Consider the following 16,939-nt stretch of genomic DNA (forward strand, 5'->3'; position numbering starts at 1 on the left):
CTGGACGGTAGAACGAGGGGTCTTGTTTCATGCAGGTCAGCGTTCAATCCCCGAACGTTCAAGTGGTTGGGCACCATTTCTTCCCTCCTTTCCATCCCAAATGCTTATCTTGATCCCCTCAAAGTGCTGTACAGTCAAAATCGCTTAGGACTTTCTCCTGAATTTCTTTTCCCCTTCATGTTTGCTCTGGATGGGTTAGAATGTCTATATATTCGTGTTCAGATGTCGTTCTCAGTTGTATCTTCAGAATGTTGTCAAATTGTGTTTTGTATAGCATGAGACCTTTAGTTTCACTTTGAACTTTGTTAATGAGAGCATTAGTCAACTCTGAAGTTGGTTTAATTATTGTGAACGATGACATCGCTCACGATACTGTCGATGCTGAGGAGTTGTCATCTCATGTCTTAATTTTTGTTCTCTGAAAACATAACACATTGGCAGATTAAATTAGTTCAAGTTGTTGGACAGTAATATACAAAATTATTCGTATCAGATTAAGTAATATTGTTGAGGATTTTTTACTTTGCATTTTTCGAGGTAAAATTCAAATCTCAAAGCACTTTTTATTGATTTGTATCAAAGTTTTAATGAATAAAATTAAATCAATAATATATTATTGATTTTCAATTTATGTTATAAAATCAATTTTAATCAATAAAACCTTCGTCAGTCTTCATCCGATTTTAATTATATTTTCAAATAGCGTACAGTAACTGGCGCTACAGAAAATTTTAAATTTAACATTTTTAATAATATACATTTATAAAAAGATTAAAATTAACAAAATATGGATAGAAATTATATCAAATTAGTACTACCCATTAGTACTCACCTAGTTGTGCTTGCGGGGATTGAGCTTCGGCTCTTTGGTGTCTGTATATGTATACGTATTAGTGTGTCTGTATGAGTGTAAGCCTTTCTAACCGTCAGTTGCCTAATGTACTGACTCTCGATCAGTTTTTCTCTATCATATCTACAACATACATTTTCTTAAGATACTCACAGACATACATTCATAAGATGCATTCCGCAGCATTTAACTCTAAGGTCCCTATTTACTTTTAGGTGAACAGAGGGATCACGTGAACGAAAATTGCCCATTTGTTTGTCTCAGTTGTGAATCGAACCCGGATAAATTGACTCCTAATCTCGAGCGCTATCCGCTCGACTGCGAGTCTTTCTGTATGTGTTCTATAGAGTGTATATATCCTTCTGTGTATATAGTGGCTTGATAGTTTAAGCTAGGCTTTTCATAGTCTTGTTTGTACTTGTTTTTTTTCTGATGATACTATTGACCTATTTAAAATTAACTGTTGCGGTGCGCATCTGGGCTTCTCTTGTGCAATATTTTTTACGCAGTAATTATTGAAGATAATTAATTACTACTACTACTATTGCTAATACTGCATATATTAAAAACATATATTATTAAAAATGTATTATTACTATTATTATTATTATTATTGTTTTTATTATTATTATTTGCGTATTCGTATACGCCTAGATCAGCTGTGCTTTCGGTTATATATATATATATATATATATATATATAAATATATATATATATATATATATATATATATATATATATATATATATATATATATATATATATATATATATATATGTGTGTGTGTGTGTGTGTGTGTGTGTGTGTGTGTGCACGTTAACAATGAAACCAACTCATTTTGAGGAAAATTACGGTCTTCTTGCACGCATAATATATAATATCGCGGGTTATATAATTACGTCTGTGAAGGGAAGAATGAAGTATAACTCCTCTGAACTAGTTGTAGTAATAATTAATAATATTAAATGAAATAATATCGTGTTATGATAATAAAATATTACCTTATTATTATTATTATTATTATTATTACTATCGTTTTTAATTATTGTTTATTTTACTTATTCTTGGCTGTTTATGTAAAGCTGAAGATTTTGTACAGTTACGTAAAAGTGTAAAAAATTTCACATATATATGTAGTAATGAGAGCTGGATATGATTGAAATTTATAAGATATTAATTTCGGTTTCTTAAGGTCTGTTTGGCATTGTTTGAATGTCTGTTTTGGTTACTTTCTTGCTGCCAAAACGAAATACATACAGTACTGAATGTATACAGTTCATGCATGTATACAGTGCATGCAAGTAAACATTATGTAGTACATACATGTACACATTATGTAGTACGTACATGTATACAGTATACAGTACACGCATGTATACAATATGTAGTACATACATGTATACAGTATAGCTTACATGCATGTATTATATGCATACATACATGCATACATACATGCATACATACATACATGTATGGAGCTTCTATTTATTATACATACTTAGTCTGTACCTTATTAGGTTACACTGGTTCAATAGAATTAAAGCTCATCTAGAATTAGGGAGTGGTATTGATGAAAAAGGGTGGAGAGGAGAAGAGGGGGTAGATAACATGGGGGGGGATATCAGGGTGGAGGTGTGTGGAGGGCTAGGCAACAGGATTGGGGAAGTAGGTTGGAGAAGGATAAGCAGCAGAAGAGTGGGGGTAGCTTAGGGAGGAGGCGAGTGGCGGGAGAGTAGAGTGGAGTGTGTTAGATAGCAGGTGAGGGGAGGGGTAAGAAAGGTAAGGTTGGTTAGTAAGGGGAAATGAGGGGAATGAGGGTAAGACGAGTGGGAGTCTGTGGGCAGGGATGTGGGGAAGGGGCGAATGGGAGGGGAAGAAGGGGTGGGAGGTTTTGGGATGATATGATAAGATTAGGGAGTAAGGGAGACTAGACAATAAAGGGATAGTGAGAACTGAAGGATGAGAGTGTGCAAGAAACAGGAGTAAAGGATAGTAGAGGACGCGGAGAAGTAGCGGTGTCAGTGTACTAGAAAAGCACATATGTCAGTGAATGAAGTTATAACACATAATACCAATATCCAGTGATATGTATAATAATTTTAATAATAATAATAATACTTATAATAATGAAAATAATAGAAAAAGTAATAATAACATTATTATTAATAATATTGTAATACCAACTACAATGAGACCATTAGAAAAAGTTTAAATGCTATGTGGAGAAAATAATATTAACCAGAATGAAAAAAAATATAATAATAATAATAATAATAATAATAATAATAATAATAATGATAATAATAATAATAATAATAATAATAATGATACTAATAATAATAATAATAATAATAATAATAACAATAATAATAATAAACACTAATAATATTATAATAACTATCATTTAATATGGATTATAATTACAATAATAATAATTGGCATCATTATAATATATAATAATCAATTTATAAATTCTACCCATCTACCATTCCTTTTCATCTGCCTCTTTTTTTCCTCTGCTCTTCCTCCCTCTCTCACCTACTCCTCTTTATCCTCTCAACAACAGGCAAGATCAACAAATCCACTGTCAAGCAATTTGCTCTGGCAAATATTGTTAGTTATGCTAATAATTCACTTGTAATTACACGTAAGCCTATCTGAACATCCTGTTCTCCGATTTGCCACAAAATACAAAATCCGACATCCTAACCTAACCTAATCTAACCTAACCTGTCCTAACCTACCAATGCATATAAAACCTGGATACATGTGAACCGCTGCTTTTCATAATGGTGTATAAGTTGTTTGTTGAGGACCATTACGTCAAAATGAGACCCCATGGTTGGGAGGACGGGTTGACATGAGATGCTATGAAACACATTTAAAATGTGTGAAATATATGTTGCTGAATATAACCTGATGTATAATTGTAACATATATGCTGTGATGAGATTAAAACATGGGACTCCCAGTAGATGAGGTGTGCGTGATTCGGTCAGTCGTGCTATCGTACGTTTCTGGTCAGGTTAGGAGATTGTATTTTGTACGGAGTGGTAAATCAAGAGACCGGGCTTAGAAAGTATTGGCTGTGAAATGTTGCTTTACGTTAAATTGTGAAGGAATTCAAGCATGTTTACCCTTAACCTGTATGTTTAACCTCACCTATACTCTTACGTTCGAAACAATCATTCGTTACTGACGAATTTTGTAAGTAACAAGTTAATCACTCATTCAGTTAACATCATCAGCATTTTATGCAGATATTTTCATATGAAAGGTCTTTCCACCTTGAGTATGGTAAACTGTCCCGTGTGGCAGTGAATACGAGCACCATCCTACCTACAATAAGACCTAATTGATTTATTCCGGTTAGGAAGGTTTGTTTAAGGGGAAAAGGAACGTTAATTTTAGAAATGCCAACATGCTTCCGAGGAAAAAAACATCTTGAGAATGAATGATGCTTATAAAGGTGTAGCGAGTCAGCAGAGATAATCCTAGCTGGAAACTTTGACATCATTAAGGAATTACAGTCCCAGGGACGTGGCTTGTTACTGAGTGATATGATGGAGATCTCGTCGAGGTCAGCTCTGCTCCATGTGCTGTGTGTTGAGCATGATCGACGCTCTTCCCAGAGCTGTGTGTGTGACATAGATGCAGTGGCAGGTTCAGCATTCGTTGCTCCAAGATTGTTGAAAATAATAGTAAAAGAGGATTGCTAGCCACAACTTCCACCTTTCACTAACATTACTTCTACTACACCTGAAGCACACCTATGAGTACTACACCTAGTACCCATGGGAGTACTACAACTGTGTGACACGTTAGTGTCCCAACTATTACTTCTGGTAGTGTATATTTGGACTCAGAAGTAACCATTATTAACACAGTTACATTGTCCCTCAGGAGTGCATTGTAAATAATAATTGTTAAATACATTATTAGATTAATAATAACAATTATATTTCGCTAAGTTAATATATCATGTAACCGTGTCCACAGACATGTGTCACGTATTGATCTGATAAGTTTTAACTCTGCAACTCAGTAGAACTGCTCGGAAAGTAATCACCTCTGATAAGATCAGTGTGCCTTGTCTCTTAGTGTCAGTATAGTTGAATATTATTATTATTATTTTTATTATTATTATTATTATTATTATTATTATTATTATTATTATTATTATTATTATTATTATTGAATTCTATTATTTTATTACATTTTTCTCCCCTCTTGAGTATTATTTTCATCTCTGTTGTGTTGTATTGTTTCCAAGTTACATCTAGAATACACAGGAATATATATATATACACCGAAAAGTGTACCTGCTCCTTGGTGTATATCACTGAGCACACAATTTCATATTCACTCATACAAACAAACACAGAAAAACTCACACAACGCTACACACACAAAAAAGTTTGGCAACTATTTTACGTCGAACCCTTGACTGCCCCGCAAGCTTAAGAGTTTATTTGTTTTCTTCTTGTAAAAATATTCCAGGACTCAAGCAGTTCGAACCTTTCAAGTGGGTGGATCGAACCTACAATCTATTTCTTCTAAACTTTCCTTTCCTTGGCCGGAACCCAAGTTGGTGGGAACACTCTCTGTCTCTTCCTTTTATTTCTTATGATGCTCCTTCTTTTTCTTATCATACTTCTTCACGTCTTCCTCATCCTGTTAGTTTTGTACCTCTTGTTTTTCTTCTCTTTCTCATACTTCTCCTGCTTCACTTACGCGTTCTTCTTCCATTCCATGATTACGTTTAGTTTAGCGTGTGTTGTTGACATGTGAACTGAAGAGCAAAGAAACAAAACTACTGGCTGACAGCAGCATGCAAGCCTGCCGCGACAGGCATGCAGAGCAGGCGTGGAGTGAGCTGCCTGGCGCACCGAGCCCCACTTTACCCCCCCACCCCTTCTCTCTCTCTCTCTCTCTCTCTCTCTCTCTCTCTCTCTCTCTCTCTCTCTCTCTCTCTCTCTCTCTCTCTCTCTCTCTCTCTCTCTCTCTCTCTCTCTCTCCTCCCTCTCTCTCTCTCTCTCTCTCTCTCTCTCTCTCTCTCTCTCTCTCTCTCTCTCTCTCTCTCTCTCTCTCTCTCTCTCTCTCTCTCTCTCTCTCTCTCTCCTCCTCTCTCTCTCTCTCTCTCTCTCTAAAATTAAACGTTGTCAATTTCTTTATTATAAACTTAGATGTCAACAGTTACAATTACTACTACTACAACTAATATTAATATTAATAGTATTAGAAATAAATGTAATAATAATAATAATAATAAATAATAATAATAATATAATAATAATAATAATAATAATAATAAATAATCGTTATGTGCCAAGGCAGACTGGTGTTTGCTTTGCACGAATAGAACAATTTCGCCGCTCTTATCACACGAAATGCGCAAAATTATAGATCGCATTTTTTGCAACAGGCTGACCACCTAAACATTCACTTAAAACTATAAAATATTGCAAACTACTGGATATGGATAGAAGTATTGAGTCTTTAGTGTACAGAAATATTGCATTTCTATCATTCAAAGTTCGGAATATAGTCTTACTAGTGACGTGAATGAAGAATGATAATTAATAAATAATAATAGGGATAATTACTGTAATAATGAAAGTGACCATCGTCTGCTACCCGCACGTAAGAGGGGAGAATGGAGAGGAGCAGGAGGGGGGGGGGTGTTATTTAGGTGATTACGGTACAGAGGGGGAGAAGGGTTGAGTGGTAGGTGACTGGGGTGATGTTGAGGTGGTTACGGTTCAGAGAGGGGTGAGGATGGTATTAAACATGAGTTGGCTTTTTGTTTATCTAAGTCGTTTTAATTGCCATACAAAGCTCAAGAAAGCTTACTTAATATATATTTTAATTGTAAATATTATATGATGCAACTCGTTCCTAAATGATCAAAGCTGTACATTGACAAACACTCTTATGTCTTGTTATTTGTTATAAATATTGCAATAATGTATCTAATGTTGGATACTTCTTTTATTATTTATAAATGAATGTGCCCTTCTCGGTTTGTTGGACGTAGATTTTAAGATGCTATACATATATATATATATATATATATATATATATATAATATATATATATATATATATATATATATATATATATATATATATATGAATTTTAATTATTTTATGTTTTTCTTTACTTCATTATCAGGAAGTAATGGCTTAAGCCTATGTAAGATTATATATTTGTGTATATATATATATATATAAATATATATATATATATGTATATAAATATTTATATATATATATATATAATATATATATATATATATATATATATATATATATATATATATATACTATACTATTGTCTTTAATTTTTGTTAAGCTAGATATAGTTTATAGTTAATAAATACAAAATATATATTACAATATACCAGACACTCCTTGAGAGAGACTGTTAATACAGTTATAAAATTAAAATTCCCTTTATAATCTACAACAGGAAAAGTCATCTCCCGAAAGCATAATGAAACATCAATATATGAAAATATCCCTCAAAATTACCCACCTTATGTGTATAAACTCCTCTCCTTTTCCCCATTAAGAATGGTTAAAATTCAAGAGACAAAAACTCCTCCCCCCCTCTCACAAAAAAGTATATAAAAGAGAATAGGTTGGATGATGCCTCGTCAGCAGTTGCAAATGACCTACACTTGGCTCTCTTGCAGCGCACCGGCCGCCCTTCCCAGTCTCCCACGCAGGTAAAGTCCCAAGCGGCTCCTCCTTCAGCTCCTCGCACAGTTATCCTCTCCCACCTACCTCTCCTTCCCTCCATTCTCCCTCACCTAGCTCTCCTATTTCTGTCTTAATCTTCATTCATTTTTATTTTCCTAATTGTTGTTTAACTGTTATCATCTCTCTCTTTCGAATCTATTTGTGCTGAGCAGTTTAATCCACATCAAATCTTTTCCTGAGAATTCGTAAAAAATGGTTGAACAAATCTATCAAGTCTGAAAGCTTCTTACAAACAATTTCAATCACTTCCTGTTATATTACTCGGGTGTCTTAACTGAGCACACACACTCCTTCCGGCTATTCAAAGAGTTATTTGATATATGACTTTTCTAATTAACATTAATTGGAGTTACATAGAAGACTAAGTCTAAGAATAACTGCAAATTATTTTCTGTCTGTCTCTTTCTGTATTTTATCTTATTTTGTCTGCTTCCTGTCTGCTGGTTTACTGCTCTGTTTTGCCTATTTGTTTGCCTGCTTGTATCTGCCTGTCTATCTGCCTCTCGCTCAAAGGCCACTTCGATCATGGGCAGTGAGGCAGCAACTGCTTTTGGTAGAGGTTTTTTGCCGCATGGCTGAAACTGGGTTTCTGTTCATTGTTGTTATTGTATAGGTTAAGGACTGTCAACGTTTTTATTATTATTATTATTATTATTATTATTATTATTATTATTATTATTATTATTATTATTATTATTATTATTAATTTTAGTGAGTGTATGTGTGTGTGTGTATTTATACTATTAGTATTTACTATTTTTGTCTGCAGAATCGAGCTATTTAGCTCTAGGACCCCGCCTTTCTAACTAATTTATTTTCTCCTCTATTATGTCTACTACATATTTTTCTCTCTAACACACGAACACACACATCCACAGGAAAGCAGCCTACAGTAGCTGTCTAACTCACAGGTACCCATTTTCTGCTAGGTGAACAGGGAATTAGGGTTAAAGGAACTGCCAACTTGTGTTCGCCTCGGCCGGGATTCGAAACCGGACCACGACCCCCGAGCGCTGTTCACTCTCTGCCGCGAGACCCCTGCAGTGTGTGTGTGTGTGTGTGTGTGTGTGTGTGTGTGTGTGTGTGTGTGTGTGTGTGTGTGTGTGTGTGTGTGTGTGTGTGTGTGTGTGTGTGTGTGTGCTTGCGCTCACATCACCTAATCACATCTCAGCTCAATTTCATGTAATTAAAACAGTATTCAATAAGATAATAATGACAATTACATAAATAATATTTCAGTATGTTTGTTTGTGGATACTTTAGTGTCCTCTTAAAAAATCTTTGTTTATGAGATTAATTTTTTTTAAGATCAAAAAGCAGATCAGTAAACTAATTACTTCCCAAAGTTACACTAAATATCTCCCTAAGGAACGGAGGAAAGTAAATAAGAACTATGTATAAACACAGTTATATAAAACGATAAAGATTTAAATACAGCAAAATACAACTAGCAAATTCAGTCAATGTTATTCATACAAATTGAACATAAAGTTTAAAATTATCAGGATATTAGCATATAATAAATCCTGTTCAGTAAACCATGTCGGTACGTTACAGCTTAGTCTGTATAACTATCTGCAGTTGTATAAATGTCCTTAATGATCCTGGGGTTATTGATCGCATTCCCCACACAAGCTGCAGTTGTGACCACTGTCGCCGGCCAAAGTTCGCGTGTTATGCCTGGTAATACCTCCACGTGTTCGCTCACTCTGGAGAGAAACGGCATTTCATTAAAATATTCGGTTAACAGAGAAATGAGATTCAATTAATATTATAGGTTAACGTCATTGGGCACGAATACTTATTAACGTGTCTGCTACCTTATACGTAAATAAGGCTTTATTATATTATATATAATATACAATGCATAGGACACACTCATTAGGGATAGGAGTAAAATATGCTTTGAACTTGATATAAAAATAATACAAACCTAAAGTAAATATAAGCCTAAAGCAGCTGTCTAACTCCCAGGTACCTATTTACTGCTAGGTGAACGGGGATATCAGGGTGAAAGAAAATCTGCCAATTTATTTCCGCCTCCGCTGGGAATCGAACCCGAGCCATTAGGACTACGACTCTCAAGTGCTGTCCACTTAGCCAGCGAGGTGTGTGTATGAAAATATTAACTCACTATTTTGAAAGCACGAGGAAACGAAGGACTATATAATTTGATCCCAACACTTTTCACTGCTGAAGAGGATTCCGGATTGGGATAGAAATATACAGTCTACGTTTCCTCTTGTATTAAAAAAATAGTGGGTTATAATTTTCATTGATGAGTGCACTATTGCACCATAGAACAAGATGGTATGATTATTTGGGTTGTAGAGTAAGCTAACATGATCACGCATTATTTAGAGTAAGCTGGTATGTTCATTTGGGCTGTAGAATAAGCTGTCATGTTAATTCGGATCTTAGAGTAAGCACTCGGGGCAAAGAGTAAGTTGGTAATTTCACTATTGATAACAGCTTGTACTGAACAAAAAAATGCAAAATTCGTTGGCTTTATTGATTTCTTTATCCCTGTGTAAGTGTCCCCAACTCCACACAGGGACCAATCAGCACGCATACACGCAAGTACTCACACGCAAATGTACACACACACACACAGTCCTTCATAAACTACACTAACAAAAGCCTTGCGGCTGGCCAACAAAAGGGAAAGGAAAATAATGAAATCTGCCTTTCCCCCTCATCCCATAGTCCATCCTCCCTCCCTTACTCCCTTTTCCAGGAGAATATCGACGAAATGAATGTAGGAGAATGATGCCGAAATTAGGAATATTCACAGAGGAGCTGGGCATGTCACGGCCTCGATTCTGTTTCCGAGGGGTCTGAGTTACGATTCCAGGACCAACTGTTCTTCTGGCCCTAACATGTGTCCGAACTCCTGGTCAGAAAGAGAGGTGGTCCACAGAACGCCTCAAGACCTTACACTGATTTATAGATGAGAGAATTTTTTACCCCAGCCGAGAGTGGTGATCGCGGGACTCGTCAAGTGTGAGAGCGCGAAGGTATGATGACAGAAAAAAAAAGGGAACAGAAACCAGTTTTCGCATTAAGGGACTGGAAGCGGAAGCCAGCGTCAGGAGGGCCCCGAGGCAGGAAGCTAAACATAAAGGCGATAAGTCCAGTGTTGCCAGCCACCACCCACCGCCCATCCGTCAGTCACTAGTGGCCGCACCGTAGGAGTTGGTAGCACACAAGAGTGATGCTACTGTTATTAATACCTTTAGCCTCCTCCACTTATTTATATCGTACGTAATCTGCACCAGATTTGGGAACGATGGTATGCAAGACCTGGAGGCTGAGACTAGTACTGTACTGGTATTTTTATCATTCGTAATATAATTATGTCATTATACCTACAAGGACTTTTGAGGTTAATTAAGCGGTAATACTTCAGTGTCCGGTGAACGGGGCGGGGCACGGGGCGGTAACGGGATTCAATTATGCTCTATTACGTACCGACGGACAAGTTAGGACACGGCTCTTAATGATGGTTTTATGGCTCTGGCTTACGACTCATTTGCAATTAAAATATCGTCATAAATGTCAATGGTAGAGCTGCAAAAAATAGCAAGTTATGCGGCGAAATGCGAGCAGCAGAGGAGCACACGAATGCATGCCGGAACCCATTACGCCATTATCATTCCACGCTCTACGCCATCCCGTGTACTGCTGGCCAATACAACCCACATTCCCTCCTCTCACCCCTTTCCCCCGCCCCCACACACAGCAGGACACTACGATGGCATAACCAAAGCCAAGCGACGAGCCGTGAATCGGAAAGTGCTTCCACACAGATATTCACACATAAGGTGGCCGATATTATTATAAGAAAAAAATGAGATCCATCTCAAGTCGCAGCTTGCAAAGTGCAGCCAGATTATAAACAAATAATCGCATTGAAAGGAACGAAACGAAATTAGTATATAAAATAGCCTATTTAATAGAGTTTGCGAGAAACCTAAAACAGGGAAGATAGGGCAATGATCTCTGTATTACAGAAGAAAATATGTATATAAACATCTGGTATATATTCGAGAATAACCCCTGACTCGCTAATCAATTACCACGAGGAAATAGAGCTGCAAAATTTCGCAATTAACGTGTGTGAAAAAAATAAAAGAAAACGAGATAATACTTTTATTATTTTTTTTTTTTTTGCTGGTAGCAAGCAAGAACTTCATGCTTGTGGTCGTCCTCAACCCCCCACTGAGCCAGACCAGCTCCTCGACCATCTCCCTCCCTGACACACACATGCTTATTGACACCCCTGCTATGCACACACTCATTGACACCCCAAGAAACACTCAATGACACCCTATCCGACTCCCACTCATCGACAACCTGGGACACACTCTTTGATACTCTAAGGTGACACTTATCAACCTAAGGGTAAACACCCTAAGTCACGTTTATTGACAGCCTGCCAAACACACTCATGGTCACCCTAAGACACCCTCAGCTCGGGGGCCTGACCCACTGACGACCTTGATCTCTAACCTGTCATCCTAATAGAACGTCGCATTTTGACGTATACTCTACCTAAGGCCAGAAATTGTCTTGCTAGAAAAGGGTAGAGGTTCGCAAAATTGACATACTCTCCCGTTTTCTGTTTTGAATCCTCGGGTTGGTTAGGATAAGTGCACTTTAGTATAACAGTTTCTTGGTGTTGGGAAATCTTAGAAGGACGGGTTGGGGTCCCACCACAATGGAGGAGATGGTGAATAGGGGAAGACATGATAACTAGATTTATATTCGATTCTGATGGGAATTTGAAAGTAGATAAACTGGGAGGTATTCCTAGGAGAGGGTCGTGCTCGCGTACTTGCCTGCCAAGATGACTGTGTTCCTGCCCGCCTGCCTTGCGAGCCTGGTCTGCGTACCTGCCGTCCGTCATTAGAAAAGTCTAACTTTTGTCTGCCTGCCGCATATTTACCCGCTCGCCTACCTCTCTGCACGTCTGCTTGTTTGCATGTCTTGTCTGCCATTCTGCCTGTCCGTCTTTCCGTTAACCTATCTATAAAACCGAACCATGGACCGCGTGGGGGGTCCGCAGTTCGAGTCTCCTAGAGCTTAGGTGAATGGAATACCAACCTACCTAGTTGCTTGGATGTATACCTTCCTACCTGCCTGCTCGTCTTCCCATCAACCTGCTTGTCTGCCTGTCCGTTTTTACCTCAATCTGTCTTTCAACACACCTAGCTCCCTGCCTGCCTATCTAGCTGCCTGCCTGTGTGCCTGCCATGATACATTCTTCCACACGTCACACACACACACACACATAGACCCCGTCAAATAAACAAGGATACAGAGAAGGGAAGAGTGACAGCCCAGGGACGTGGGTTGGACGGGTCGGGTCATCTGACAATAACTAACTTAGCCGCACGAAAGACGTGTAACCCCGAGGCCAGATTGGGTCTCAAAAGAGCCGTGTTGAGGCGGACTCGTGTGTGGTGGTGGTGTGGGAGTCATTGTGCCTGGCAAGTTGCTGGCGTGTTTGTGGAAAGCCAGCTCCTTAGGGGAACGGCCTTCCACTATATATGTATACATATATATATATATATATATATATATATATATATATATATATATATATATATATATATATATATATATATTTATATATATATATATATATATATATATATATATATATATATATATAATTTGAACAGTAATGAGAGGACAATGAGGCTAGACACCCACATAACGTGAGGAAACACTTCTCTGTTTTGGAGCAGCAAACAAATGCCGAGAATTAGAAGGGGTGAATAGTGTGTCATTTCCATTTATGGTTTTGAAACTTGAAATGCCAAGAGAGAACGGGGTCGTGAGCCATTACAAGAGAGTACTAATAGTTCGAAAGGCAGAACCTTTCTTACTTTCGGTCCAATACAAAAAAGGCCTGGACAGGCAATTTAGAATGTCAGGTACTCGAACAAAGGGACACAGGTAGAAAGTAATATATATGTTCAAAGTAATGAATAAAAGGGAAGTGATGAAGACAGACTTCATAAACAGCTTCAGATGTAGATACGACAACGCTCAAACGAGTCAGTATTTTCCACAACAGTCAACTGAAGGTTAATTGGCAGAAACCACGAGTCCAAGCTCAAATCCCCCACAAGCAGAATTAGGTTTGTATAAATAGGTGAGAACACATACAAAAACACACACACACCAAAGGGAAGAATTTCCTATATGGACAAAGAATTGGTTATTTTTTATCAACAGAGGAATTTAGGAGTAATTGCTTTGATCTTGCAACACTAATGTTGCTTGAACAAGTGACCTTTTCAATACCTCGGCGATGATGATCTAAACAGATACAGACTAGCACATTCACACACACACACACACACACACACACACACACACACACACACACACACACACACACACACACACACACACACACACACACACACACACACATACAGACACACACACATACAGACACACACACATACACACATACACACACACACACACACACACACACACACACACACACACACACACACACACACACACACACACACACACACACACACACACACACACACACACACACACACACACACACACACACACACACACACACACACACACACACACACACACACACACACACACACACACACACACACACACACACACATACAGACACACACACATACACACACACACACACACACACACACACACACACACACACACACACACACACATACACACACACACACACACACACACACACACACACACACACACACACACACACACACACTCTCAAAAGATTACAAGAGCTAATAGCTCGATTCTACAGGCACAAATAGTAATACAAACACGCACACCAAATCAAGCAACATTTTATTACCAGAAAATGCTGATCAAACACTGCCTCTCGTACCCCCTCAATGTATATAAAATATATTAATGCTCATATTAATCACTCAAATATTATGAAATACAAGAATGTTATTAACGTATCATTTGAGAAACTTTAAAACGAAAGTAAATTATATAATTACGTTATTTGAGGGTCATTTTCTGTATATTTGCTCGATTATCAACATGAAAACCAGACGTTGGGATTATTGGAGTTAAATTATTAAGATGCGAAATGTTATTAAACTATATACAGGGCAAATATATACATGTGTATATCAAGAAATGCATTTTTATCTGTATCTATATATATGGCTGCCTGCCTGTTCTGTCTGTCTGTCCAAAGTTGTAGGCTAGACAGTTTGGGATAACCTCATCCAACTTTGTACACTGATTCCTGTGAGGTCCGTCCCCAACATGGTCAGATCAAGGACGCCGGAATTTAAGAGGGATTAGCATGCCAAGGTCACATACTAGCCTTCTCCCTCAGTCTGATTTTGGAATTGGCTGCCGGCCACGCATGGATAATATTTAAAAAAGCAAACATTTATTTTCTTCTTCCTCACTCTCGATCTTTCTCACTTTCTCCTCTCCTTTCTCTCCCACCTCTCCTCTCCTTTTTCTCTCTCTCTCTCTCTCTCTCTCTCTCTCTCTCTCTCTCTCTCTCTCTCTCTCTCTCTCTCTCTCTCTCTCTCTCTCTCTCTCTCTCTCTCTCTCTCTCTCAGAAAATTGTATATTAATAAGTAAAAAAACTGTTAAATAACTCTGAAAGTCACTATACATTCCAATTTAGATGAAGCTATTTCTTAATGTGTGGCACTAGGGCCGACCCTAACTGACCTATGACTCTCCCACGCTTACCACATGTGTCATAATAGAGAGTTGGGTGAGGCTAGCCCTAGGTTTCTGGCCTAAAACCTCGGTCAAACAGACAAAAATCGTATTTTATAGAATACATATATACATACATACATACATACATACATACATACATACATACATACATACATACATACATACATACATACATGCATGCATATTTAAGCAACGACTGTTCAAATGGGTGCGTGGAATGTAAGAGGAATAAGTTTGAAATAGAAGTCGACAATAGCGAAAGTTTTATCCAAGAAAAGTTCGATGTGTTAAGTTATTGAAAGACAATGATAAAAAATATACGATAATAAAGAGTGGGGAAACAGTAAATGCTAGAAAATCATTGGATATATTATATAAAAAGTAATGTGGCTGCCTACCTTATTCTGGTTCCGAGGATCAGTTGACCTTCTTGTCCGGTCTCTGTTAAGGAATCGAATGGTATGAGACAATGACGAACTTTAATCAGTTTGAAAGAGTAAAGGTAGAGCAGTGGTCTGCGCATCTGGATCACACTTAAAATGTCCCGGGTTCAATTTCATCGGCATGATAGAGACTCTATGAAATGTTTCCTTAAACCTACTGCCTCTGTTCACCTAACAGTAAATAGGTAGCCGGAAGCGAATCAGCTGTTGTGGGTTGCTTCATGAAAAGGCCCTGAGAGCATATAAATAATTATGTCGGGGACAGCCAGCCAGTGTATATATACATATTAGGCTTAAATCGAGTTACCCCCCCCCCCTTCTAACCACCACAAGGACGAACTACCGATCCTCCCGAGGATGCAACCTTAAGACAAACTGACTAACTCCTGGATACCTATTTTACTGCTAGGTGAACAGGCTCATTAGGTGATAGGAAATGAGCCCAACCGTTTCAGTCCCGCCAGGGATTTGAACCCTAAATTTCCGATAGTGAGTCGAGAACGAACCCTAGATGGCAAACATATATTGCAAACGTACATATATTTGAAAAAACCCTCATAACGTTTCGAAAATTTCAGTTTTTATCAGATCTAAAGAAATATAAATAATTCAGTATAAAAAAAGTATATCTAAGTTAAAATACTAAAAATTAAACTACATATTTCAAAATAAAACACAGAATATTAGCTAAATTGTAGGGCAAAAAAATATGATGCCATTACTTAAAATTAAACGTTTTGTCTCTGTTTTGTAAATTTAAGTATTTTCATTTCCTTGTTGTCTTGATTTACGAGCATTTAGTTCATATTATGGCATGTTTATATTTTGACATATTTGGTCCAATTTATGCTATTTTAACTTTGATATCGATCAATTTAGGTTGGCTTCACTATTTGTATGTTTTGTAGATCCTAAGATAAAATTATTTGGGTGTTGTCCTTGAATAATTTTATTGGAATTTTTACTTTAATTTTTAATACATTTTCTCCATTTTCATTGTTTCTTCCTCTCTAAAGATTTTTCACATATACTTAATTTTATATCTCAATATATTTAAACCCTTTTAGGAATTTCACCAGCAGCCAATTTCTCTCTTTTATCATATATATATTTACGGTCTCTCC

The 16,939-nt window shown here is 37.2% G+C and overlaps 1 protein-coding gene across 6 annotated transcripts in view; it reads left to right on the forward strand.

Moving 5' to 3' along the window:
- LOC123753816 (homeobox protein abdominal-B-like) overlaps positions 1-16,939 on the forward strand; it is a 96,953-nt gene that overhangs the window by 26,850 nt on the left and 53,164 nt on the right. For 3 of the 6 annotated variants that reach the window (XM_069312208.1, XM_069312204.1, XM_069312217.1), the window contains one exon: positions 7,548-7,580. The exons of the other annotated variants lie outside the window; for them this stretch is intronic. In XM_069312208.1, the coding sequence (XP_069168309.1) occupies positions 7,548-7,580 (33 nt within the window). The remainder of the gene's footprint in view (positions 1-7,547; positions 7,581-16,939) is intronic. 6 annotated transcript variants of the gene reach the window in all.

Source organism: Procambarus clarkii, chromosome 7 (assembly GCF_040958095.1).
Source record: "Procambarus clarkii isolate CNS0578487 chromosome 7, FALCON_Pclarkii_2.0, whole genome shotgun sequence".
NCBI classification, from domain to species: Eukaryota; Metazoa; Arthropoda; class Malacostraca; order Decapoda; family Cambaridae; genus Procambarus; species Procambarus clarkii.